The 27,745-nt window shown below is 39.7% G+C and overlaps 1 protein-coding gene across 3 annotated transcripts in view; it reads left to right on the top strand.

Moving 5' to 3' along the window:
• The first annotated feature begins 2,397 nt into the window (after window positions 1-2,397).
• Window positions 2,398-27,745, top strand: part of KHDRBS3 (KH RNA binding domain containing, signal transduction associated 3) — a 120,978-nt gene continuing 95,630 nt past the window's right edge. For all 3 annotated transcript variants that reach the window (XR_015869421.1, XR_015869420.1, XM_088443004.1), the window contains exon 1: window positions 2,398-2,810. Coding sequence is in view for 1 of the 3 variants with exons in the window: in XM_088443004.1 (XP_088299130.1) it covers window positions 2,618-2,810 (193 nt within the window). In the remaining 2 variants the exon portion in view is untranslated. The remainder of the gene's footprint in view (window positions 2,811-27,745) is intronic.

The following is a 27,745-nucleotide window of genomic DNA, read 5'->3' as shown; positions in this document are numbered from 1 at the left end:
TCTATTACATACATGGATATGTAAGTTTGGTAGCTATTTTACAAATAACATTGGTGCGGGATACTGCAGACACAAATTAGACATTATGATATTTTTCTCTTTGGCTCTATATTAATGATCGTTATGCAATTTGGCTTTTCTGGATCCCCAAAAGTTTATCTAAATTGCCAATATGGTACCTTGTGAGTGATTGCTACCGCATGATTTATTGTATGTTTCTTAATAATATAATTGTATAGGATATTGATAAATATTACATCTATACAGTATATTACATTTATGTTGTCTCAAATGCTCAGTGTGGTTTTTTATACTCTTTTGGGTCACATGATTATATTGGAGATTCATTTGTTTATTATCTATGGATGTTTGTTGATTTTGAAGGGTTTTTTGAAGAGATATAAACACACACTCCAGAGGATACTGAGGCTTATTGCTGTTTTTTCTGAGTGATCAACTATGTTGACTTGGTCACATTTTTATTATTTAAATAGCACCTGATTAGATGTATACTTAAGAGGGAAATCCCTTCAATTGCTATAATGAATGTGCCAGAAACCACAATCCATTTACCATTGCATTATGTTGGGGCACAATGTAACAGAGATGTAGGTAGCACATGCTATTGAGGCACTGTTTGACATAGAGACAGGAAGAGCATAGTGTTAAGCACATTATGACAGAAAGACATACTGTAAGTAGGAGGTGCATATTTTTATACACAGTGTGACAGAAGGGCAGGAGCAGAAGTTGTATGTTGTTGGGGTACAATGTACCAGAGTTTTAGTTGGCACATACTGTTGTGGCACCATTTAATAGAGGTTTAGGTGGCACATGCTATTTTAAAACACAATATTAAAGAATGAAGGTAGGTGCATGGGGCTGGACACTGTGAGACAAAGGGTAAGGAGGTGCATAACACTGAGGTACATAGTGACAGAGGGGCAGGAGGTTAATGGTGTTGAGTACTAAATGAGAGAGGGGCATGAGGTGAAAAGTGTTGGGACACAGTGTGACAAATAAGGAGGTTCATGGTGAGGGGCACAATAAAAATAATATGCAGGTGGCACATGTGGTTGTGGTTCAGTATGACAGATGGGCAGGAGGTGCATGGAATTTGGCTACAATTTAACAAAGGTGTAGGTGTAACATGGAATGTTAGAGGGATTGAAGGTACATAATGCTGGACATGGCATGAGGTGCATGGTGGGTATGAGGTGTATTGTGTTTGGCCACACTGTGACAAAGGTGCATTGTGCTAGGGCACAATGTGACAGAGCAGTAGATGGTACATGCTGTTTGGTGAATAGTATGACAGAGGGGCAGTAGAATAATGGTGTTAGGCACAGTTTCAAAGAGAGGCAGCAGTAGGACATGCATGATGTTGGGGCACAGTGTGACAGTGGGGCAGGAATAAAAGCTGCATGGGGTTGAGGTACAATGTAAAGCAGATGTAGTTGTCTCATGCTGTTGGAGTACAATGTATCAGAGGTGTAGGTGGCACATACTGTTTTTTGGGCACAGCATGAAAGATGGAAATAAGGTGCATGGTGTAGGACACAGTATGACAGAGAGGCAGGAAATGCATGGTGTTGAGGTATAGTGCAACATTGGAGAAGGTGCATCATGTGCAAGATGTTGAGGCACAGTATGACAGAGAGGCATGATTTTGTAGGTGGATGGTTCTGAGACATGACAGAAGACAGACAAATTATAGGTGCATACTGTAGTTTTGGGGCACAATATGACAAAGAAGCAGGAACAGTAAACACATCGTGTATGATAGTGGGGCATGAACTTGAGTTGCACTGTGTTAGGCACAGTGTGACAGAGGGGTCGGAGCAGGAGATGTAGAGTGTTGGAGCACAGTATGAGGAAGGATCAGGAGGTGCATGTGTTTGAGTCACCACTGACTGCAGCCTCTACAATCAGCAACACGGACACCGGCAGTGCACACAGACACTCCAGTGCCACCACAAATAGTGGCTGCTCGATGTCAGCACAACGGACAGCTGCTGATCACTGTATCTCTATCAGCACCAGGGACATCGGCAGTGCACACAGACATTCCAGCTCCGCGGAAAACAACCGCAAAGCACACAATCAGTTCAGCGTCCGCTCACAGTTCCTCTGTCAGCACCACGGACAGCGGACGCTCGGTGTCTCTCTCAGCACCACGAACAGCGTCCGCAACAGTCTCTATATCAGCACCACGGACAGCGGTTACTCAGTCTCTCTATCAGCACCACGGACAGCGGTTGCTCAGTCTATCAGCACCACGGACAGCGGCCGCTCAGAATTTCTCTATCAGCACCACGGACAGCGAGCAGCGGAAGAACACTCCCCAAAGACTGAGTGACGTCCGCTCCGCCCAATGAGTACCCTCCGGAACGCCCTCTCCCGTGTGGTGACAGCGTGAGGGGCGGGTGCCATCGTGGATGAATCTCTGCCCTGGGGGAGGAGCCGGACACAGTGCGGTTATAGAGCGGCGGTGGCAGAGGTTGCTGTCCCCAGTCCCCGGCAGTTGCAGCAGCAGCAAGCGGAGCAAGGGCTCCAGGTTACTTCGTTGTATATCCGGCTCCCTGTCTCCGTACAGTATCCGCGGTGGAGCTTCTCTATGAGTGGCCGGCTCCAGGGCAGCACACAAACCAGGATCGCTCTCGCTTCCGCGGCTTCTTCTCCCTGCACCGTCACTGGACTGTATCCCTCGCTCTGTTCTCCCGGGATGGAGAAGTATCTGCCGCAGCTGCTGGCGGAGAAGGACGCACTGGATCCTTCATTTACCCACGCTCTCAGGATGGTGACTGAAGGTGAGGGACAGCAGGGGGCATCTGCAGGATCATACAGAGGGGCACAAGCGTTAGGGTCTGGAGTGCATTCCTCCATGCGTCTCTAACATATACATAGTCCAGGGTCCTTTACAAAAATAAATATAAATATATATATATATATATATATATATATATATATATACACATCTGCTTGGACCGGGGGCATCTGCAACATAAATACATGGTGTTTCCAGCATTTACACAGACCAGGGACCGCTACAAAATACATGAACCAGCAGCACCTGCAACATAAACACACGGGGTCTGTGACATCAGCCTGGACTAGGGGCTACTACAACATCTATAGTGCACAACATCAACACAGATCAGGGGCCCCTTCAGTAAATATAAATTGGGTCTCTAACATCTACAAAGACCAGGGACCTTGCAGCTAACATACATGGAAGTTTATAATATCTAATAGGGGCCACTACAAAATATAGACATGAGGTTGCTAACATCTGCATGGTCCAACAGCCACTACAGAATATAAATATGCGGTCTCCAACATCTGCATGGTTCAAGGGCCATAGTAACATATAGGCATGGAGTCACCAACATCTCCATGGACCAAGGGCCGCTAAAACATAGACATGGCTCTCTAAAATTTGTATGGCCCAGGGCCACTACAAAATATATTCATGGGGCTACAACATTTGCATGAACATGGGGCCACTACAACATATGCACATGGGGGTCCCCGACATCTACATGGATGAAGGGATACCACAAAATATAGACCGCATCTGATGTCTGCAGACCATATTCCCCTTAGGCTCCTAAAGCCAAGATCATATATCCCTGAGGTCCTTAGTGTCCTGGTGTATAGGGAACTGATGCACAAGGTCCTTGACTTCTTCAAACAATATTGTATATACCACTGTGGTCCCTAGACCAGTATTTTAGGAGCATATGTACTTAAGTTCATTGCTTAGCATATATAAATTCCCATTCTTTACAAGGTAGCACAATAAATATTCTCAAGGTTACTGGGTTTGGAATATTGGGATCCCCTTATTAGCAAACATCTGTGCATGGTGGCTCTTGAAGCAGGTCCTCACATCTTGTCCTGTAGCAGAAGCTATGCAACTTTGCCTTGCTTTCTGCCTGACATTTATTCCCTCCTGTATTCATGCGTACAGTAGAAATAAAACTGTCAACATATGTGCCGCATATAATATATACTGTAGCTGTGTAAAATGATTCATTGAATTTGCTATGAGTATATGAGTATTTTATAGCTATTTTGTTAGAGGCCAGGTAAATACTATTCAATTGTTATAATTAGTTAAAAGGCATTTTAAGTATCCATTGACACTGTTTTTTTGTTTGTTTTTTTGTTCTAGCCTCATAGGGTGTTGTATTAGGTTTGTTAGCCTCTGTTGACATCATTAGTATGTGATTTAAATGCAGAAAATTAGCTAAAGGCTTTTTTAAGCAAAAACAGGATAGGTGTGAACCAGGAGACTTGAATGTCAATGTCAGATCATTACATCATGTTTCTGTGTCATTTGCTGTGCGTGGAAGTCCTGTAGATGGCTGTATCTGATCTTTGCAGTCTTCAGCATGTACTCCCTGTTCGATGGGGAATATTTAATTTCTCATTAGTGTATCTCGATGTGGAAGAGTAATCAGTGAATATCAGGTTTCCTCTCTGTTTCATGGTTTTAATAGAGAACTGATGTGAGTTAGCACTGTTAAATCCCCCAAAGTGTTTTTGGAGTACAATTTCAAGGATCAGGCAGCATTTAAAATAATATTATGCCATCATGGTCTTAAATGTAAATTGGTAATATGGATGTGAAGCAGTTTTCTTTCATTTGAATGTGTTAATGATGAATTTGTGCCCTAAAAAAATGTATCTTGTGTATTTTATCTACTATGTATATATATTTCTACTGTCCATTTTTTTTTGTCTTTCTCTGCTTACTCTATACCATCTTGGCTTGGAGTAGCAGAATCATGAAGCTTATATATATATATATATATATATATATATATATATATATCTGTACAAAATGTATATATCGTGGTCAGTGTAATCATTAAAAAAAAATCTACACATGCAAAACCTCATTCTTGGGTCCTGTCTTGATTATGAATATGATGGATGAGCACAGTTTCCAGTGTGGTGTTGAGCAGCCTTTCTGCGGATTATTACCTTGTCATTTTGCAAGCTCAATCTTATTAATATTGTCCACTTTTGATGGCTTAATTAACTGACCAATCCGTTCTATTGCTTGAAGTAAACAGTATCCTCAGATGGCACCATCAAATTGCCCTTCAAAGTCAGCATGGATGTATGTAGTCTTTCAATACCTATTGATATGCATATACTTTCATAACATGTGATATGAGCTGGTTTCATTTAACCTAGTTGGCTCCTTAACACATTTTATGAATTAAAAATTATACTATGGGTAGGTTTATCCATAAATGGTTATTGCAGTAAGTTGACTTAGAGCTGTGTCTGCATTAAACTTTGTTTGATCCATTTGCTGACTAATAAACATTTATGCATTGTTGCACTACCTTTTGTGAAGTGTTTTTTTTATCTTTATTTTGTCTATTTAATAACAAAATTATATGTATTGCAGATACCTTCACCAGTAGCCGAGAGCAGATTTCAATATCATTACTGAGACATTTAGTATTTAGAATTCACTGTATGCCCCCCAGATCTGCAAAAATGAGTTTTCTACTTACCTGGGATGTTCATTCCTTCTCTCCTATCATTTGTGATGCTGCGTTTCAGAAGTGACTGTGCTCATCAGTTTGTATTGACAGCCACAATTCTTCAGTATTTCTTCCATCTTTTAATAATACGGCCTCTAGCATGTACTATGGCAATTACCTTTTTTGTGACAAATATATGTCTGATGTTACTAGTATTTGTAGATGGTTTATAGCCACGCAGATGAAGCTATTATAGCTATGCAAATGGCTTGCCTCTTGTCAGTCAAAAGTAATAACTATATATATTGTTTCTTCTGCTGCATTTTGGCTGTGTTCTTGGCAAGTCACACCCTCTATATGAGATGCTTAGTCCTAGCTTCCAAATGTGCCATGTTGTATTTCCTTTCTGTCTGCCTTGTATCTCCCCTGACATCCTCATCAAGACCAGTTTATCACAAGTTTGGAAAGGCTAAATTGGAATTTGTTGCATAATTCACACAGCCTCGCTCTCTTTCCCCTGCACAGGGAATTGGGGTTTGCAGTCTTCTGATATTATTCTATAACACAAGAACTTGCTGTACTAAACACATTAGAAAATAAATACATTGATGCATTGGGGAAGTGTATTTATTGAGTCATTAGCAGATGGAAAGATGCAAAATACAGTACAGATATTATAATATACATATGTATACATTGAAGTATATATCTTTGTATATATAAAGGAAAGAGGGTGCTGCACTCAAATCTCAAATATATGCATCTTCTAGGGTGCTCATGAGGGGCTATTGCTCTAGTATACAGGTCAGACCCAAAATATATACATAAATTCTATGTGGAAATGATGGCATTCTCCAGACTAATATTGTAAAGAAAAACCAGTGCATTTAATGTCCATCAGAATACAAACCAAAAATATACATATACATGCCACCAACATTTCGGTCCCACCCAGGACCTTTACAAGTACAACACACCACAAGTGCATGAAGAAAAGTACTGAATATATATATATATATATATATATATATATATGTGTGTGTGTGTATATATATATATATATATATATATATATATATATATAAAATTTAGGGGTGAGCGGGTTCGGTTCTACTCGGTTCCGTTCGGATTTAAAAAACGAATCTTATTGGCTATCCAATACTCATGATAGCTGATAGCCAATAAGATTCAGTTTTTAAATCCGAATGGAACCGAGTAGAACCAAATCCGCTCACCCCTAATATATATATACATATGATGAGATGTGTGTGAATATATGTATATTTATATATCCATATATATATATAAATATATATATATATATATATATACACTGTTATATATTTTGTACTTTCACTGTCACCCACTGTAAACCACTGTAAAGTTTGATTATATAATACTTCCAGATTTAGTAATGACATAATTTTGTACTATGGGAGAACTTACTGTTCATTTTTTACATTCTTCAAAGCTACATCTATCATTAAGTATGAAACCAGAGCTTTGAAAACTGTAATGCCATACAAAAACCTCTTGAATTTAAATAACTTTAGTTTCTTGTGTACTATAGTCTGTCCCCTAGCATTTTCTGAATCTATTCATGCATTTACTCATTTTTTCTTTTTATTCTACATTGCTGTGTTCTAATCTCGGATCTCGACTTCAACTGGACTTATTTCTCATAGAATAACAAATGCACCAAGAACATGGTCACAGTGCTGACCCTTAGCCGCAAGTCTTCCTCACTCTGCTGCACAGCCCAAATCCTCCATCCCTGGAGATTTTATATGAAATAATACAGCAATATCTGTGAACAACACTTCAGACAAGCTGGATGTTTAAGCTGTTTTATGCTATTTTTCAAAATGTTTTCCTCTTGGAAAATGCTAATTTGCAAAGCAGTTGAAGAGACATTTGCAACTCTTGTTTTCTGCATCTCCATCATCCATAAAGTTGTGTCCTTACAATGCATTAGAATATGATTAATAATGATCTTTTGTTTCCTTATTTCAAAAAGAGACCAGTTAAAGATTCACTAAAACTATATATATTTTTTTAATTTATAACTACTTAAGGTGAAGCAGATAGCCTTGCTTGGTGGAAGATTGGTAGTAAACATTTAAATAATGGAAAAATAAGTAAATTATATTATAGCTTTACAATGAGTTGGGTAATTGGATGTCGGCATTCGGGATCCTGCTGGTCAAAATCCTGACGCCAGCAACCTGACAGGGTTAGAATACTGACATTTTGTTGGTCGGTATCCTAACCTCCCCCTCTCCCAACCTTAACTCTAAACCTAATGCTCCCTCCCCTGTGCCACACCCTAAACCTAACCCTCTCCCTTTAGTGCCTAACCACTAGCCCTCCCTCTAGTGCCTAACTCTAACCCCTAACCCTCCCCCCAACTTCACTACTTACCTTCGGGATTCTGGCAGTCAGGATGCCGGTGCCAGGATTCTGACAAATGTTGGGATTCTGGCATTGCCATTCTGACCGCCAGAATCCCAGCAGTTGGGATATTGACCATCAGAATCCCAGAATACCGGATATTGACTGCATCCCCTTTACAATACTAGCAGTAGTTAGCACAGGGAGTATACATATTGCTATCAAAGCATCAGATCAATAGCTGGCTAGAGATTTAAGTTTCCACCCTGACAGAGCATGGGCTCACAGTTTAGGTCTCTTTAATTCCATGGAAAACCTATTACCGAATGCTTACTTGTAGTATGAATTATTTCCTTATAGAAAGTTGGTAAGAAAAAGTTTCCACATGAGTTTTTTGCTGTGATTCCTGTAATTGAAGTAAGAAATGTGACTTTTGATTACCTAGATATGTATTTGTTAGATATGGCAGTTGGCATGAATAACCTTTACTTTTGGGTTCCTAGTTTTCACAATACAATACTTACTGTGGCTGTTGCTACAGTTCCTTACTCAGCTAATTACACAAGGTTTTGTTAATGTTATCGATAAATGCTGAAAACTTTTATTAGGTGGCTGTATTGGTAGTGAAGTAGCACTTTATTTTTATTTGAAAAATAATTCTGATTGTTGGTATATATAAGGTACTAAAAATGTTTTTGTTGATTCATGTTCCATGCCAGAGGTGCACAAACTGATGACCGAGACCGTATGTATAATTCCAGGCTTTTTTGAAGTCCATCAGTTGTTTTATGTGTTATAGTCTGCATCCTGTTGGGAACCACCAGTTTTGGTATCTTTTGTACAATGACTCAATGACTCTGGCGTTTCCAGCTTAAAAAAACAGTACAGAAATGTTCACCTTCTTACTACAGTACATGTAAATATTTGCAAAGTGAAAAGTACACAATATGACCAGTTAAATTATTCATACTCCTGACATGGGTGTGGTGAAAAATGTCAATATTCAGAATAACGACACCATGATGTTCATATGGTTTGAATGTAAAAATTTGGAGGTTATGTCAATATGTGACATGTTGACATTGTGCAATGCAACAGTCAGCATGTTGACTTAGTGTTTTTACAGTATTTAAATCCTAACTTTAATAATACCCTAAACCTCAACCCAGTCTAATCATAAACTTAGCCTAACCCAAACCCAAAACCTATCCTTAAACCTAACACTGATTTGTACTATTGACATTGTGACTGTCAACCTTTACATGTCGATATGATGACCATGTCGACATTATGTCTATATTGACACTGTGAATGTAAACATACTACATACTTCCACATAGTGCATATTGGTTCATTGAGACTGCTAGGGTTGTTGGGCCTTATGATCCAGTAACACAGCAGCGTTTGTCTGGGATCATAGAGTTATTTAAGTGTAGAAAGAGAACACACGTCATTGCTATCTATGTCAATTGCAAAAAGTTGTGTAACCGATCAGCAGGCAATGTGTTTGGATAATATGTTAAGAGTACCCTTTGTTGAACAGAGTTGATATGTAGAATGGATAATAGGTGTATATTTTGGTGAAAGAACAGCTCTGGGGGTTACTTAGCCAGCCTGTAAACAGCAAGAAATCCTTTGCATACCCTAACAGTAAACATCTATGTCATGGACTTAGGGCCTGATTCATTAAGGATTGCAAATGCAACAGTGCTCGCAGTTGACCAATTGTTGCGTACTGCGCATGCGTATGCATTGCAGTGCGCATGTGTGATGGAACCACTGTGATCATGGAGACCACGTAGACCCATCGCAGAGTGATTGACAGGCAGTGAGCATTTGGGGGTGGTGACGGGGGGAGGGGGTGGTCAGAAAAATGCAGGCATGCCTGACCATTTGAATGCCGTTGCATTAGCGTGCATAAATTAGCCATTGTGATTGCATACGCAGCTTGAGTACTCACTACATGCAACGAAGACGGCAATTTCTAAGTAAGGTCAGGGCTGCTGTGATTCTTCATGAGGGGACGATGGTACTCAATGTTACAGTACCAATGTTTATGAATGTTTGCAAATTATTACGGATGTGAGATAGCGGTAGTGGGCGGCAATGGGCGTCTCTATGCTGCCAGTGCGACAGTACTGCGATTGCAATCATTAACATATTTTCACAGCAGACCTGTGTGTGATTACGGAGCTGCGATCGCAATAGCAATCCTTAATGAATCAGGCCCTCAGTGTGCAACGTTATTGATCCATAGGGTTCTTATATTTCAGCAGTCACATTCCCAGAAAAAATATATCTATGATAAGGAAAAGTTGATGTTAAATTAATTTATGTTTTGAATAAAGGGCCTGATTCAGACCCGGATGCTCTTTCAGAGTGCTCGCTCTCAATCAGTGCCCACCCTCTCTTTATTTAGAGCAGCCTCCTGGCCGCTCGTATAGCTGTGGGTGACCACCCACAGCTATAGCGAGCGGCCAAAAAGATGGTCGCAATGGTCAAGACCATCGTGACCATCGGGCTTGCGACGAGACCCTTGTGGTAGTGTCTCATCTGTCACAAGCCCTGGAGTGTTTTTGGCTCTATCAGAGCCAAAAGCACTCCCACTGACATCATTTGTGATGTCAGTGGGGCTCGCCCCAGACGGTAGGCGTTCCCATGGGAATGCCTCCGTCTGGGCAGCAACGCCCCCGGCATGCCCACCAAAGGGGGCGTGCTGTCACTCAACATCGACAGCACGCCCCCTTTGTAGCGAGACCCATAGCGACGGCTTGCCCGTCGCTATGCGGGTCTCACGCATGCGCACGACTGAGCTGGCTCCCTCGTGCGCATGCGCACTTGGCCAACATCGACCCGCTTGCGAGCACTCAGCGCTCGCGAGCGGGTTTGAATCAGGCCCAGAGTTTCTGCATTTTTAACCTAGAAGTCACATGATATCAACAATAAAAGCAATAACTTGACTTTGGCAACTCAACTTAGATAAGTCACTTAGTTGGTATATTATCCACATATAGAGAGTCCATGAAATGATGAAAAATTGAATATAAAACACTTTTTAATGACACCGATTTTAAAGGGTCATATTCATGAAAGGGAAAAAAAGACCTTTTGACTGCATGAATGGGAGCTTTCACCAGTGATTGGGATTATTTTTGTTTTGCACAATTTGTCAAAGGAGTTATTGCTGGCAGCATCGTCATGACTACTGATAATGCCGCTGCCAACATAATATGCAGTATTTTGCAAATATTTTTTCCACTATTGCCATCTCAAGATGGTAAAAATAGTACAAAAACATAGAACAAAGCAATTTCAAAATCTATTTTTAAACTGTGTATATTTTTTTTCAAATGAATAGAACTGTAAGCAGCAGCCAAGCTGACTGACACATTCTTACAGATATGGAAACTGGTTCAGCAAAGCGGGAAGTCAATTATAGCCGATTCAGGTATTCATTGCCAGGGCAATAAATATTTCTTTGGTAAATTACAATGCATTTTTTTTAATTGCTGTAGTAAGTTACAGTAAATAAATCTTGCTCATCAATCATGAACATAATAAATATGCCCTTTCTTTTTTATTAAAAAGAAAATCCTGGACATCTAACACTTTCTATTAATATCTGTATGATTCAGGTTACTTGTCCACCCTCTTGTCTTTCAGTTGTTTACCTACATAATTGATGTTACTGTTCTCACTTTTTGAATTGACAGTGATACAGGATGTGGTATACCATTGCAGATTCATTGTAACATAATTCAAACACAGTAACTCTAGTCTCTAGCCTTTATCCACTTTCTCTTTTCTGATGCATGGTACAGCTTTTCATCCAGTATAAAAGCTCTTTCAGTCTGTTCAACAGTGGAGACACTGTTAATCCATTAAAGTACAGTCTGCTTATTTTCCATGAGCGGCTGTTGAAATAAAGTTTCTATTTACAGTTATATATTATCTATGATACTGGTTATTTGAGTTGTAGTGATGTCAAATAACTTGATGTTTCTGCTGTTGTTTTGTAGCTGTGCTTGTTTTGTTGACTGTTTAGATTATTAAGTTAGAAAGAAGAGCAAAAGAGCTTGTCTTAAACTGCAAAACAGACTCTTGAAGCATTTGGATGCTATCTATTTGGTAAACCATGTCTGGATGTGTCTCGTCTTCATATTGTAAATACACTAATTATCTGGAGTTTGTTTTACTAATCTGGGAAATTATAAATATAGGATTGATAGGGAACCTTTATTTATGACCAGCTTTGATTCTTGGAAACTAAAAACACTTCAACAAATGATTTGAATAATTGTAACTGGAATTGTAGTGGACAAGTACAATTGTTAATTTTACAACCCTGTAAAACACTTTTTTACTCATGCTTCAGGCTGCATATTCTCTGCAGAGATAATACTCCATTCAGACAGGAATGTAGTTTTTATCCTTTGTGTTCTACTGTGGAATACTAAAGAGGGAGATTCAATTAGTAAGTTTCCATTGACATGCTAGTACAACGTGGGGTCTCCAGCAAATAAACTAAATTATCTTTGTTTGCACCCCATAGAGTAAAAATGAGCAAGGTTTTCCTCCCGTAATTACCCACAATGTGTGCATCAGCGCATTGTGCAACCTATACTTAATTGAAACGCACCCTACAGAAACTATGGTTTATAATGAGCAATTAAAATGTAAACAATGGTTGGAAAATACAAGCATATACAGTAGTAAAGTGTACAATACCATTATCCAAAACAGTATTGTCTTCTTGCGTTGGCTAAATGAGATAAATAAAAGAGAGACTTATTCTATGGTTTCTCATAAAGTAACTATCTTAAGTTATTCACTGACTAATTTACTTACATGCTATCCTACTTTATAAACTTTTGGACAACATTTATTTTTTTATGCACACCTGAAACAGATATGTACTCAAGGTAATCAGAATATTTTTAATTGTGCTGTTTTTAATTAGAAATAAGTTAGGATTATCTAGAAAATGTCTTCTATAATGTTGTAGTGTAAATGAACACAAATAATGCAAAAGCTTATCAGGCAAAACATATCAATTGACTTAAATGGAAGGACCTCTTTAAAAATGAATATGAAGAATGTACATTACTCTACTAAGTAAAATATCTGATACATATAATTATTTTCAAACTAATTGTGAAGTATTTTAAATCTATTAGAGAAAGCAGACATTATATCGCAGGGTGGGGGTGTTCTGTCATGAGCCATGTGACTGGTTTTCCTGTTAATAGAATTGCCCTTTACAAGTTTCAGATGTTTTTGATTTTACAACTTGTCATAAGCTATATGCAATATTTTGTATTTTGAGATATTTTAAATTTACATTAGACAGTAATGATTGTTTGTGAACTTCAGAAAGCATACCAGCCCACAACGTTAAATAATTTACAGGTAATCAGTTCTGTTAGCTAAACACTCCATACATGGTACAGTCTAGGGAGACCTTACTGCACCAAAAACTTTATCATAACATGTTCAGCAATTTCTTTTTATACTTTAAAATGTTTATATGTAGAGATTATTAAAGCAGCAATCCCACACAGGTTTTCCTTTTTCCTTTGCATAGCAAGTTAAGTACCTTTTTATAAGCATTTTTTTTAGCTGTCCTCCTACAGAATCACCCCAAGGGACAGCATGTTATGTGTTAAGGGATATAGGAAAAAGTGGTGGATTTTACTCTGCACACAGCAGCACTCAGAGGGGCATTCAAAAGTATCTCTGCTCATCCCATAATGTGCCATATGATTGTGGTTGCCATGCTAATTCCATTACATTGCGTAGAATTATACAGTAAATGATTAATATCAGCTTGAATAACAAAACCAAATAAAAATAGTAAATGTATAGGTTCTTTTCACAGCCTGTATCAGTGTATTATGTTACTGAGTATTAGGCACGGAAGCCAGTTATAAAAGTGAGGACCTCACTTTATATTATATTGTGAGCACAAAATTGTATTTGGATAGTCATCCTTATACTGAATTGTATGCATCAATTTGACAGTACTGCCCCTGCCCATATGCCTGGTTTTATAGCTGTTACACAATCAGTATGCACTTTCACCTTTCCAATACTAGGTGCAAGAGGTGAGTCTGAAAACAGATGGCTCTCTCCATATGCATAAAACTAGAGATGAGCAGTTTGGTTTTACTGAAAACCAAACACATCCGAACTTTGGGTTCAGACTTGAACAGAGGGCCTGATTCAGAGCCGCTCGTAAGCGGCCGCTCGTTCGCTCCGAGCGATGTTCGCACATCTGCGCATGCATATGGGTCGTAATGTGCACGCGCCAACCAGTCATTGCGGTCGGAAATCGAGCGCTCGCAAAATAGCGAGTGCCTGCTAATTTGAGTGACAGGATGAGGCGTTTGTGGGTGGTAACAGGGGAAGGTGCTTGAAAACGGGGAGTGGTGATCCGAACGCAGGCTTGCCAAAAGGTCAAAACGGGCGTTTTAAGAGTGTGCATAATTAACAAAGCAGCGTCATCGACCACGTCACTTGGTTGTTTCTTAGCCTGAACTGTTCGCATGATTGTGGTAGGAAAATCCTACCACAAGCACTGCGAGCAGTTCAGATGCCTTTCGATGTACTCGATTAATCAAATAAATAGTGGAGATGACGTAGGATGCGTTCAGCCAGGGGGCGTCTTTACAAAATAGCGAGCGCATATTTCGTTTGCTCGCTCAGACATAGAGGCGTCAACAGACCACAAAGAGCGAGCGCTCAATTTAAATAGCCGGCCCCTTTTTCTGAACGAGCGAGCGCAAATAGCGTCTGGCTCTGAATCAGGCCCAGAGTCCCAGCTCGGATCACTTTTGGTGTTCTTAGTAGAACTGGGTCCCAGCTCAAGTCTACCCATCAGTTTGGATCTCTGATTTACAAACCAGATCTGGGGCTTTGGATTACATTTAAACTGGTCCGAATGACATGATTTTAATTATTTTTCTTAATCAATTTTAAAGAAATTCAAAACCAAAAAAAGAACCAAAACACTCGAGGAAGGTTTTACCCAAATCCAAATCAAAACACGGCTGTCCATGCCCATTTCTACTTAAACATAATTCTCCACCTACATATCCACACTAAATTTAGCCTATGTGTGAATACCCTGTTACCACTTGGTTTTATCCATTCAACTGCAATTGTAAATGTAACTGAGATGTGCAGTACTTTGATTCACCCATAAATGCATCTGCTTTCTTCTGGAACATGTTCAGATCAAGAACTCAAAAGATTCATCCTCAAAGCAGACTTGTATTCAGCTCTGCATCATTCCCCTAATCTGTACATAGAGCCACCAATCCACCTGCTCATTGGCCAGACTAAACTTTTGTACTATTGCAGTCAGTACCACCAAGTTGGCCCACAAATCTTGAGCATTTCTGTAAAGCTAGTTTTCACATGATGTCCCAAAAGAGCATCTGCACTATGTATTTTTGCAGCATGTTAATGACACTTAGGGCCAAATGTAATAGGGTGAGAGTTTAGAAAAGGTGAAAGTTTAGCAGTAAACTCTCACACTTGTTAAACTCAGCCAATCTATTTGAGTCTGAGAACATGGAAACTCCCATGTTTTTAGACCCCAAAAATCTCACGATATAAACTCTCATACAGATGTTTTCCCATTTTGAAGATAAAACTCGACCAATGCTAAACTCTCACATTTTCAAAACTCTCACCTTATTACATTTGGCCCTTAGGGCCTGATTCAGACCCGCTCACTATCTGCATATGCTTGCTGGATGCATATACAAATTTGTCAAAGTGATGCCACTTTAAGCGAACGCTCGCCAAGGCATACGCATGCCCACCATGTCCCAGCGAGCGGCCACTTTGTCTGAGAGTACACCCAATCGCACAGGCAGAGCCGCCCACCAGCACACGTCATCTCCAGGAAGTGTATTAAAACATTGGTACATCAAGCACCATCGGATGCTAACGCAGTGCTTGCGGTTACTTTACCCTACTGCAAGCATTGCGAGGAAATCAGTGTAAAAAAAGGCAAGTGACATGTACTATGACGCTGCCTGTTAATTATGCATGCCTCTAAAATGGCTTTGAAACACTCAGGCACACCTGCGTTCGCATCTCCAACCCCCTGTTATTAGTGTCCTGTTCCTGTTACCAACCATAAACGGCCTCTCCTGTCACTCATTACCCTGGGCTGCCTTTGCTGGGAGAGTGAGAGGGTTGCGATCACAATGTGTAGTTCGCGCACGCGCAGAATAAAGCATGTGCATGTGCGTATGATGAACATTGGGCCGCTTGCAAACGCACAGCGCGAGCGAGCAGCTCTGAATCAGGCCCTTAGTCTTTAACCTCTTGGGGGACTGGCATAGAGAAGGGTTCATACAGATCTACAGTGGAAATTAAGATTAAGATTGCACAATATATTTTGGCCTCAAGCTTTTTATATATATATATATATATATATATATATATATATACACATATATATATATATATATATATATATATCACTGAAGCCAGCACTCCACAAAAAACAAAAGATACTTGCCCAGGTGCCATCCAAGGTAGGGAAGACCTGATGTGTAGAAACGAATGAAACAGCGGCACTGACGGGACTTGGTAAAAAAGACTCAGGTACACAAACGGTGTGTTGGATTCAAAGTTTCAGTCGGTGAGGACTTTTATCAAGAACGTTCTTGATAAAACTCACCGACTGAAACGTCGAATCCAACACACCGTTTGTGTACCTGAGTCTTTTTTACCAAGTCCAGTCAGTGCCGCTGTTTCATTCATATATATATATATATATATATATATATATATATATATTTCAGAGGTTTTTGTTATTTGTTGCTAGTACAATACTAAGTTGCATATTTAACAATGTAATTTTGTGGGAAATCCCCCAAAACAGCTGTTTTGAGGGGATTCCTGCAAAAAAAATAACCATTCCCAGGATGTAGCAAGGGGTGACTCCTAATTTGTTCACAAAAGCATCCCATAGGTTTGTATTGGGGTTGCTAAATTGTCAAATTTACCATCTTTAGATGGCATTAGCCCATAGTATATGAGCTTCTGCATTGCATTAGCCTGCCTTTATTGGCACTTGTGTAGCCCAACAACTGTGCAATCAGCTTTCCAGGTCCAAACACTGAAGCTCATTAGGGAAGGTCTGGTGAAAATATTAATTTTCATTTTGCAATTTTGGGTGAGATTATGTTATTGCAACCACATTAGCCGAGTGAGATCTTTTAGCAATGGAGAATTTGACTGGTTGTTTATCATATCTGGTGCTTATGGGGGTGATGAAGACAATAATTTCTTGCTTGTAAGCCTACTGCTACATACACAAACAATCTCATACATAGCAGGTCCCTTATAGTATATTCAGTGGCGTAACTAGGGTCTTTGGAGCCCAGGGCAAGATGAAAAATGGAACCCCCCCACAACTTTTTGCGCATGGCAAAGGCGCACCAAAGAGTGGGCGTGGTCAGGTGCCACAATGGGCGTGGCCACTGATAATGGGGGCATGTCAACATGACACACCAGCATTTCTTGTAACTGTGGGAATATTCCTTTCGTTTCCATATGCACCTTAATGCCCCATTAGCAATGCCCCCAGTAGCTGTGCCCCTTATGCAATGCCGCCAGTAGCAGTGCCACTTATGCAGTGCCCCCTGTATAAATGCACTCAGTAGCAGTGCCACTTATGCAATGCCCCCTATAGCAGTGCCCTCAGTAGTAGTTCCCCAAATAGTATCCCATATGCAATGCCTCCATTAGTGCCCTTTATACATTGCACCCAGTAGTGCCCCTTATACAGTGTCCCCAGTAGTGCCCATTATAGAGTTCCCCAGTAGTGCCCCTTATGCTGTACCTCCATTAGTACCCCTAGTAGTGCCCCTTATACAGTGCCCCAGTAGTGCCCATTATACAGTGCCTCCAATAGTGCCCATTATACAGTGCCCCAGTAGTGCCCATTATATAGAGCCTCCAGTATTGCCCCTTATACAGTGCCCCAGTAGTGCCCATTATACAGTGCCCCCACTAGTGCCCATTGCACAGTGCCCCAGGCAGTGCACATTATATAGTGCCTCCATTAGTGCCCCCAATAGTGATCAATGGCCATTATACAGTGCTCACAGTAGTGCCCCGTACACATAAAACACACACAAACACAACACAGACACATATAATTTACTTACCAGAATCCCAGCTCCTGCGTCGCTGCTGTCCGCTCATCCAGTCCCGCTCGGTAATATGGGAGACACTTGAGCTTTCAATCCCATTATTTGTGCTATTATCCTCTTTTTATTTTGCGTCTCTCCCTCTACCCACTGTGGGAGCGAAAGGCGGAGCTCATGAGTGAGCTCCTGCCTGGCTCCAGCAGTTGGTTCAGCAGCTAATAAGAGTCTGTCTGACTCTTATTAGCTGCAGTGCTAAAGCAAACACACCACCACCTGCATGATTGTTTTAGTGTATAGTGCCACGGACTGCACTGCCCTGGACTGTGGCCAGCGGTTGGTGGTGCCCTCCAAGCCGTCGTGTTTGACGGCGCCCAGGGCATGTTCCCCGCTCGACCCTTCCACGTTATACCACTGAGTACATTTGCTCACACCTAACCCGAATGCCTTTAAGTTGCTAGTCAAGTTATACAGAAGATTTTGGTCTGCTAATTGGCATTCAACTTAAGGTTGATGTCCATAAGGAACACATTGAGATCTTGCAAAGTCTGGGGTTTCATCATTAACCACCAATGTAATGACAACACTGTCAGAACTGTGCACTTTTATAATGTAAGTGCTCACTGAAGACAGTGAATGATATGTGCCATCAAAGGAGTGGCATTGATTTGGTGAATAAATCATATGTAAAGCTCCCTTTGAGACCACAGTCTAAATAGGAGATTTTGTAGCTGTTCAAGTGTTTTTGTAAGTAATTATTATACATTAATCTGGATGCAGTATATTTTAAATGGTATGGTCTTTTATATCATAAGTACTAATATAAAATACAGTAATTAATGAAATTATAATTCTGTAGTAATATCATTGCAGCTCTTTATTTATTGTTAATCTTAACCTTATAAATATAGAATTTTGAATATTCAAATTTGGCTTGGAACCCAGTAGGCGGTCTGTGCTCACTTGTCTGCAGTTTTCTCATGTTGTTAATTAACTTTAATGTCACTTCAGATACTTGTGATATGTTAATTGAGGACAATTAGTAATCCATTCTTCACTTTATTTTCTCTTCGTAAACTTTTCCCCCTATCTGGCCTACAGATCTAATGATCTCCATGCCCCATTAGGTGCTTAATGTTAAGCTCCCTAATGTGCATTTGAGATTTAGACAAGTAGGATTATATTGGTTATTTTAGAGAATTGTGCTGTACATTCTTTTGCTGCTAGTATGCACAGCAGTATGCATGATCTAGTATAAGAAGCACTAGAGAAGTCAAAAGCTGCTTCTCTTGTTGAAGAGATCTGACATTGCAATCATTCCTTTATAATTGTCTTGGCAGGAAGCGAGAACACTTTACATAAAATGAATGTCACTGCAAATCTTAAGATGTTTGACTAACAAGATGCTCAAGACTTTCACAGAAGAATTTAGTAAATCATTGCATTAAGAAGATTAGTGTTGTATGAAGCCCCCAAAATTCACCATAACTTGGGCGAAATTCATTATTAGTGGAAAATGTGTTGTTTTATGGTGATTTGTTTCTGTTTCCTCAAAATCACTGAATCAAAGCTTTGATTTCCCTCTTCCTTTTCCTATCAGCCATCACATACTGCTGTTGGAACAACAAGGAGCACACCAAACATCAGAGATTGGGTGGCGGGGTGGTATTTAAATACTGGAATATAGAGCCTATAGCATATTTTGATGCTGTCTTTTTTTTTAGCCCATTTTTGTTTTTCTTTCTATATTTTGTTTCAATTATAGTTACTTTTTGTTTCCAATTTATTTTCTTTCAATAATAATGAGGTGGAGGCTGAATTCTATCCACTCTGGCCTCCGACCAGATGTTTCCGAAGTCGTGACCACTTTTTGGCAAAACATGAGCATCACTCATGTTTTGCATGCATTTACAGTATAGGAACTTCTTTTGCCAATGCCTTCCCCCATAGTTGATCTATGACTGTATGATTTGGACTACCAGTATAACTTGCATTGAAGACAGTACTACTACTGCATGAATGTTTGTGATCACTGTAGATCATTAAATCAAACTGGTGTGGTATGTTGTAAATCTTCTAAGAGATAGGTGCAGAAAATATCATGCAGCTGAACAATTTATTGGATGCCATTTTGCCCCTTCATTTTCATGCTGTCTTGTATTTTTGATCAAACTCTCTTCCACCACCTGGGTCATTTACTGTTGACAGGCTTGATGCACTGATGCCATTACCTGCTACCTGCATTGAAGGAACTGAAGTCCTCAGCATTAGGACATTAGGATCAGGGAAGCACCGATTTCACCTAAACTCATTGTTAGGGGTAAATTTACTAAGATTTGAATCTGATTGAGGTTTTTTTTAACTCAATTTGCGTCGCCAAAAATCAGGTGATTTTCCCATTTTTAAGCTCTCAAATTTACTAAGAAGTGAGTTTAGCTAAAAGTGAGTTGGTCGATGGTGAAGCAGATCAAGATTTCTCCACCGAGTAGCAAGTTTAGATGAGATTACTCACCCAAGATTGCAGTGTCTTCGCTCTGCAAAACTGTCCCGTGCAAGCAGCCTGCACATATTAGTGAGATATGTGAAGGCTGCTTTTGTGTTGTACCTGTAAAAAATGGGTTAAATGTAAAAAAAATTACGTAGGGTACCACCCCCAAATACACAATCAGCCCCAGACTGCTCTGCCAGTCCTGGTTCCTAAAATAACAGGGAACAAAATGAGTAGGGTTCAACCCATAATTTAGGAACCAGCACCTGGCTGCAGGGCCAGTGCTGGTTTTAAATCTATGGGGAAAAATGTGTAGGGGTCCCCCTATATTTAAATCCAGCACCAGACCTAAACCAACCAGGGTGTAATGCCACAGCCAGGAAACTCTATCACCGGGTCTCTATTGCTGAAGCATCAACACCCCAAGCCAGTTAGCCCAAGCCAGGGATCTCAGGGGAGGTGGGGACCCCCCTAAGAAGGGGACCCCCTCTTCTGAAACTCCAGGTTTAGACTGGAGCCCAGGACTCTTCCCCGCACCCCTGGAGTGGTGGGTATGGGGGTAGTAATGGGGCAAATAGTTAAAAACTATTGTTTTTTTTACAGTAGAGCTAAAGGTGCCAGCATGCCTGCCCTTTGGCACTTGTGGAACTACAAATGCCAGCAGGCAGCCAGCACCCGTACCTCCACTGTAAAATAAACAGTTAAAAAAACACAGTACTCTCACACCATCTAAAGTACAACTTTATTATGTATAAAAGAAACCAGCGCTTTAAAAAAACATTGAATACCATAATAGGTAGATATAGAGAAGCGGATGTATAAAATATTAAAAAAATCACATTTATTACAAATACATTGATCAATTAAATAAAATCTCTCACAGGAGCATAGATATAGGTCTTTCAATTAATTCAGCTGCTACGGGGATCCCTAATGGAATATTGGTTGGAATACGGATATATCCTGGTGGGACTTCAATGAAAAGTTAGTATGGATTCAAGCACAGCAAATATTTACCAAATGGAAGTCTCTTAAGATGGCAGTCCAATTAGCAGATCACTGCAACGGCAAGTATAGATCAATAAATTCACTTGTAGCTGTATCCTCAGTCCAATAGAAAATGAAGTAAATCCAAATTGCGTTGGTATTGTATTCAAGGTCCACTAGATCCAACAATATAGGAGACACCCCAAAGTCAATGCAGCATCAGAGGAATACGTAGGATACTGAAGATACAGCTACAAGTGGATTTATTGATCTATACTTGCTGTTGCAGTAATCTGCTAATTGGACTGCCATCCTAAGTGACTTCCACTTGGTAAATATTTGCTGTGCTTGAATCCATTTAACTTTTCATTGAAGTCCCACCAGGATATATCAGTATTCCAACTAATATTCCATTAGGGATCCCCCTAGCAGCTGAATGAATTGAAAGACCTATATATTTCCTCCTTCAAGAGATTTCATGTAATTGATCAATGTGTTTGTAATAAATGTGATTTTTTTTTATATTTTATACATCCGGTTCTCTATATCTACCTATTCAATGGTTTTTTAAAGTGCTGGTTTGTTAAAGTACTTGGAGGCTGACTACCTCTGACTAGCTGCTAATTGACAGCGCACTTAGTACTTTTCTCCTACAACTTTATTACATTCACCTACCTCACTCACACATACTTACCTGCTGCCAGCTGATCTGTCCACTTCTCCCATGTAGAATCCATGGGTGCACCTGTAAAAAAGATCCCATGCTCACCTCTGTCCTTGCGCTGCTCTTCGTAGCATGTACTTGGCATAATAACAAACCGAGTGACCCGATCCAAGGTGGACAGGTGCAAGTATATGTTGTGACATATACTTGCACTTTGCGAAATGACAGATGATCACTATCATCTGTATTTCCACGTGCTGCTAGCCAATCAGTGGCCACTTTACATGCAGCACCCGCTCATTGGCCGGTTACACGTAGGTGCCAGCCAATGAGCAGGCACTACATGTACAGAGGCCGCTGATTGGCTAGCAGCCCATGTGAAATACAGATGTGTGTGTACTGTGTTTTTTTTTTTTTTTACTATTTATTTTACAGTGGGGGTACTGGTGCCGGCTACCTGCTGGCACTTGTAGTTCCACAAGTGCCAAAGGGCAGGTATGCTGGCACCTGTAGTTCTACTGTAAAATACAATAGTTTTGAACTATTTGCCCCATTATTACCCCTGTACCCACTGCTCCAAGGGTGCAGGGAAGAGCCACAGGCTTCAGTCTAAGCCTGGGGTTTCAGGAGAGGGGGGACCCCTTCTTGGGGGCGATTGCAATGCGAATGCAAACATTTACATGTCACCGCATTGCGTGCGTATAAGCAGAAAAGCGATCCATGAAACAGGCCCTTGGTCAACTCATCAAACAGACACAACAGTTTACAAATGATTCCTATTTGGCATTGTCTGGGATAAAATACATTTCCCATGAATTGTGTATGTAGCATATCTTACAATAGCTATTGCTTTGATCATGAAGTCTTTCAAGCTTTGTCATTTTCTAAATACTTCTTAGCAGAAGATCACATAGGAGCTGCTTTTCTGGCAGTTGTTCACTCTGTCTAGCCTGAGAAGAGCATTTCTAGCACCATTCAAAGTTTAAATGAGAATCTTCCAAGACATTGTTATTCATGAGTGAACAGTAGGCATTTGCCCCAGTTGCATGGGAGCAGTAATTTTAAAATAATTGCATGAGACTTGTGGTCCAGACAAAGTTAAATTGAAAAGCTTCAGTTGATGGAGAAATAACAGCCATGACATTGTCTTAAATTGTGTTATCCATTTCACTTAACTTATAATAAATTATTTTCCCCTTCAATTCTCCATGGCAGCCATAACAATGTATTGCTCACATCTGAGTTAAGTGGAGACAGATTAACAAAAGGCCCCATGGATTTCACATAAAGCAGGTCCACCTCTTGTTATTCCTGTATCTAAGCATTGGTAGATCAGGTAGTGGATTTTTTTTTTCTGTAGTGTATGGGATTACCTTCATTTTGGTCCCAGCAATGCACCATATGATGCTGCAAGCTGAGGACAGTACCATCTACTTGGGGTCCACCAGTCTGCTGCCACCTGGAGTAGATGTTGTTGTAAATTACAAAACAATGCACCATTGTACAGAATATTGATTACAGACAACTGTTAAAAGTTCTGGATTATATAGAATATTGGTAGTTATCTGAAGCTATGGGCATCATTTGCAAGTTACTGCTAAGATTGAGTTCCTTTGAACTCCTAAAAGAAACTCTTAAACTTTTTACCAAGTTATCAGTAATATAAGAAACCTCATATGCGACCAGCACTTGAGAGCCACTAGTGCTGGTACGACTATAACCTATAAAAGTGCCAGATAGTTTGTTCAACTTTTGATGTAGTGTTGTTTTTTCTCATGCATGGACGCATATTTATTCTACTACATTGGTGCAAAACTGCTAGGGTTATCTATTACAATAGGCTTTGCTAGCTACTTTTATGTTGTATGCTGGTATTCACACCTAGGTTTTCAGATTCCTTTAAATAACACATATGGTAATAATAGGTAGGGATTGCCATTGTAGGTTAAACATTGATGGTGTTATTGGTGCTTAGCATCAATGGCATGACCCCATGACAGCAAATCATTGATGGTTTCACCCATCAATGAACATCCCTTTAGTGCTGCACATGGGTAGCATGCCAATCAGGGAAGGGGCAGGATTAGATGTACATTGGTAGGTGGGGCTAAAGGCCTGATTCAGACCCATTTGTGTGTCTTAATTATGCACGCCCCTGAAACGACATTCAGACGCACAGACATGCCTGCGTTCACACCACCACATCCCCGTTTCCATCGACCAACCTCTGTCACCACCCACAAATGGCCCGTCCTGTCATTCATTCAAGTGGAGCTTCTATGTACAGTGTGCGATCGCTTCACGATCGTATGGACTAGTTTGCGCACATGCACTGTGTCTTATACACATGCACAGATTGCAAACATCAGCAGGCTACGTGCAAATGCAACCTAGTGAATGGGTTTGAATCAGGCCCTAAGCTCCATGCCTCCTGGGCCAGTTAAGAAAAAAAAACATCAATAGCAAAACCATCAACCACACATTCAAATTGAGATTTGGAAGCATCTTACACTTGCTAATCATAGTGCTTATAGCAGTGGTCTCCAACCCGTAGCTCATGAGCTACCGGTATCTCGCGGCAGTAATTTGGGTAGCTCTCCTAGCTGCAGTACTGCTGAGTCAACTAGGAGGAAGTGACCTCTGACAAAGCCATGGGTGGAGCGACGGGGAAGCACGTCAGGTGATTGCCATTGGGCAACACAATACATGACAGACACCATCTGGACATCACAGGAGTCGACTGCATTTGGGGCGATTGACTCCTGCCCAGCCCTGCCGAAAAATCACACAGCAGCCCTGCCTATATCTTTTGCTACTCTACTGTACTTACCTCGTTGGAGCTGGTAATTAAAAGTGAAATGTGCAACAATATCACTGTGTATTAATTAAATGCATTGTTGTTTTCTATTGTCATTTTCATTGAGTGATATTTAATTTTTCGGTTATCAGCCAGATTTTTTTTTTCAAAAATGTTAGTAACTCTTCAGGAGGTTTCATTTTTTTTGAGTAGCTCACACCTCAATTAAGGTTGGTGACCACTGTCTTGGAAAGTCAGGATGGGAAAAGAAAGGAGCAGGCAAAGAGCAACATAGTAGTGTTCAAAGGAGCTCTTTCTCTTGATGGTGCTAGAAAACTGTTGCAAATCACAAATATTGATCAGCATAGATCTTTGTTATAATATTGTTATAATATTGATCAGCATAGATTTTTGCAGTGTAAGGCTGGGTACACACCTAAAGATTTTCTGTCCAACCATCCAACTAGATGATTGGTTGGAATGAAAATCTGGCAAGATATGAAAGCAAATGACAATCAGCAATTTGCTCCCAAATGCCACAAAAAAATGGACAAAAACTGTTGTTTGAACAAATTATTTAGATCAAACATTTAACAAACTTGTCTGAACAACCATTTTCATCTGTTTTCTGGTATTTATGAGCAAATTGCTGATCATAATTTACTCCCATACATTACCAGATTTTCATTCCAACCAATCAACTAGTTGGATGATTGCACAGAAAATCTTTAGGTGTGTACCCAACCTAAGTAAAGATTAAAAAAAGAACACAGATAAAAATAATCAAATATATATTATGGCTTTTAAAGACCAGCACTCAGAACCTTGTTGCCCCAATTTCAAGGGAACAAATAATGTTGTGCGGTTGCACAACCAGGACTAGACTATGATGGACTGAGCTGATGATGTTGAAACAGACAATCGCACATTGTGGGGTCTCTGCTATAATGCCACACAGCCCTTATTGCTTCAGGATGGGCCTGAATCCCCTAGGGAAATGGAGCACACAATAAACTGTGCATGGGTTTTGGAAAGAGACATAATGATTTATGCATAGCACCCGTATGTTTTTAAATAGAAATATATCATTTAATGTTTAGATGTGTCCCAGTAATAGGAGTCATATGAATTAGTCAATGGTGTATTTCTGAGTACTGTGCTTTTATTTTAAGAAGATTTGGATAAACTAAAATTCATTGGAAGACTAATATATTTATATACGAGTTGGATGTAAGAATTAACATAAAAGATGGGTTTGACACCATAACTTTTTCATATTAGTTTGACATACAGTATATCTTGCAACATCATGCTGCCTGCGGACCTTGCATCACCAAGCCCCTGTGGTTTCCTGCTTATCGCCATCCCATTGTACACTGTGAGACCATGGGGCATATTCAATTGTCCATGAGGTTTTAACTGCAAAACTGTCATGCAACAGGATTAAGATACTCCTCTCCTTAAATACTTTGCTGATTTCAGCATTCTGGTGATTTGTTGGCTACTACATGTAATCCACCTTTCTAAACAAGGCACAGTCAAACAAGAGATGATTATTGTTAGCAAAAAAGATGATCTGACCATCGTCTTAAGCACTTTCTGTTTTAATAAAAGATGAGAGTAGGAGTAAAGTATTACTATGCTTCCAAGGATGGATAATCTTAGAAACCATTAGTACAATAGATGAAAAGAAATTCTGAAGTCTCTAAGAAGTGGGATATCATTGACCCTGAGAGATCCTAGCCTTGGATTAAGCTTTTTTAGAACACTTGATATACAGCTTTAGGAATAGGAGCTGCTTTCTTTCTGTATCAGAATTGTGTATGGTCACAATAGTCTTTAGATGAGTTTATTTTCAAAAGAACCTCTTCTAAAACTTTACCCCTTGGGTGTTTAAATTGTCAAGTTGCCTGTAGGGTTTCATTATACCAGGAATTTTGTGAAATCTAAGGAAATATTTAGAATTGTTACAAGGCTTGTATAGCTGAATTCATTTATCCACTGTTACAGCTATGCTGATAACTACATTTAGCCTTTAAAAAGGAAAAAAAAAGATTTTTGGAAAAAATAATTCAGATATAACAAAAATCAAACAATTTTAGGCTGTTCTGTACTCCCGTAGGTATATATATTGTTGGGATTATTGTATATTAAAGATCAAATATATTTTATCATGCATACAGTATTTGTATAGTTTATAATATTAAACAATTTAATCGTAAATGGTAATGTTATTTTAAGTTTTATATGTTTAAGTATTAAACTCTGTAATGTGAGTTTTTGTATAACTTTTTTATTTTAAATTATAATTAAAGTTTAAATAGGGCATTACAAAATATCACAAATACCTTTCTTGAATCCTTCCAAAAGTTCTCTTTTTTAATAATTCTTTTTCTTTTTCCCAACACTATAAAAAAAACAAACATTAACATGAAACTTCGGACTAGTGATTCCAAAGTCGGTTTGTGTATCAAACCTCCCAACAAATGAGCAGTGCAAAGGTCATAAATATTAGGTAGTACTTAAGCACAAGCCCAATATCTTAAAAACATATTCAAGCCAACAGAACCATTTAATCATTGGAGAGGAAGTTTAGGTAGAATTGGCACAATCAGCTTTCTCGATCATGTAGCTTTTTTGAATTTTGGATTTGACAGTTGATATAGAGTTGCTGAACCTTGCTTTCATAGCAGGGGTACACCTGCTTGGTAATGTGACCTAGCACATGTCATGTGGTGG

This window comes from Taudactylus pleione, unplaced genomic scaffold (assembly GCF_031769625.1).
Source record: "Taudactylus pleione unplaced genomic scaffold, aTauple2 ptg000321l, whole genome shotgun sequence".
NCBI lineage: Eukaryota > Metazoa > Chordata > Amphibia > Anura > Myobatrachidae > Taudactylus > Taudactylus pleione.
Note: the sequence above shows the minus strand (reverse complement) of the source record. Positions and strands in the feature narration are given on the sequence as shown.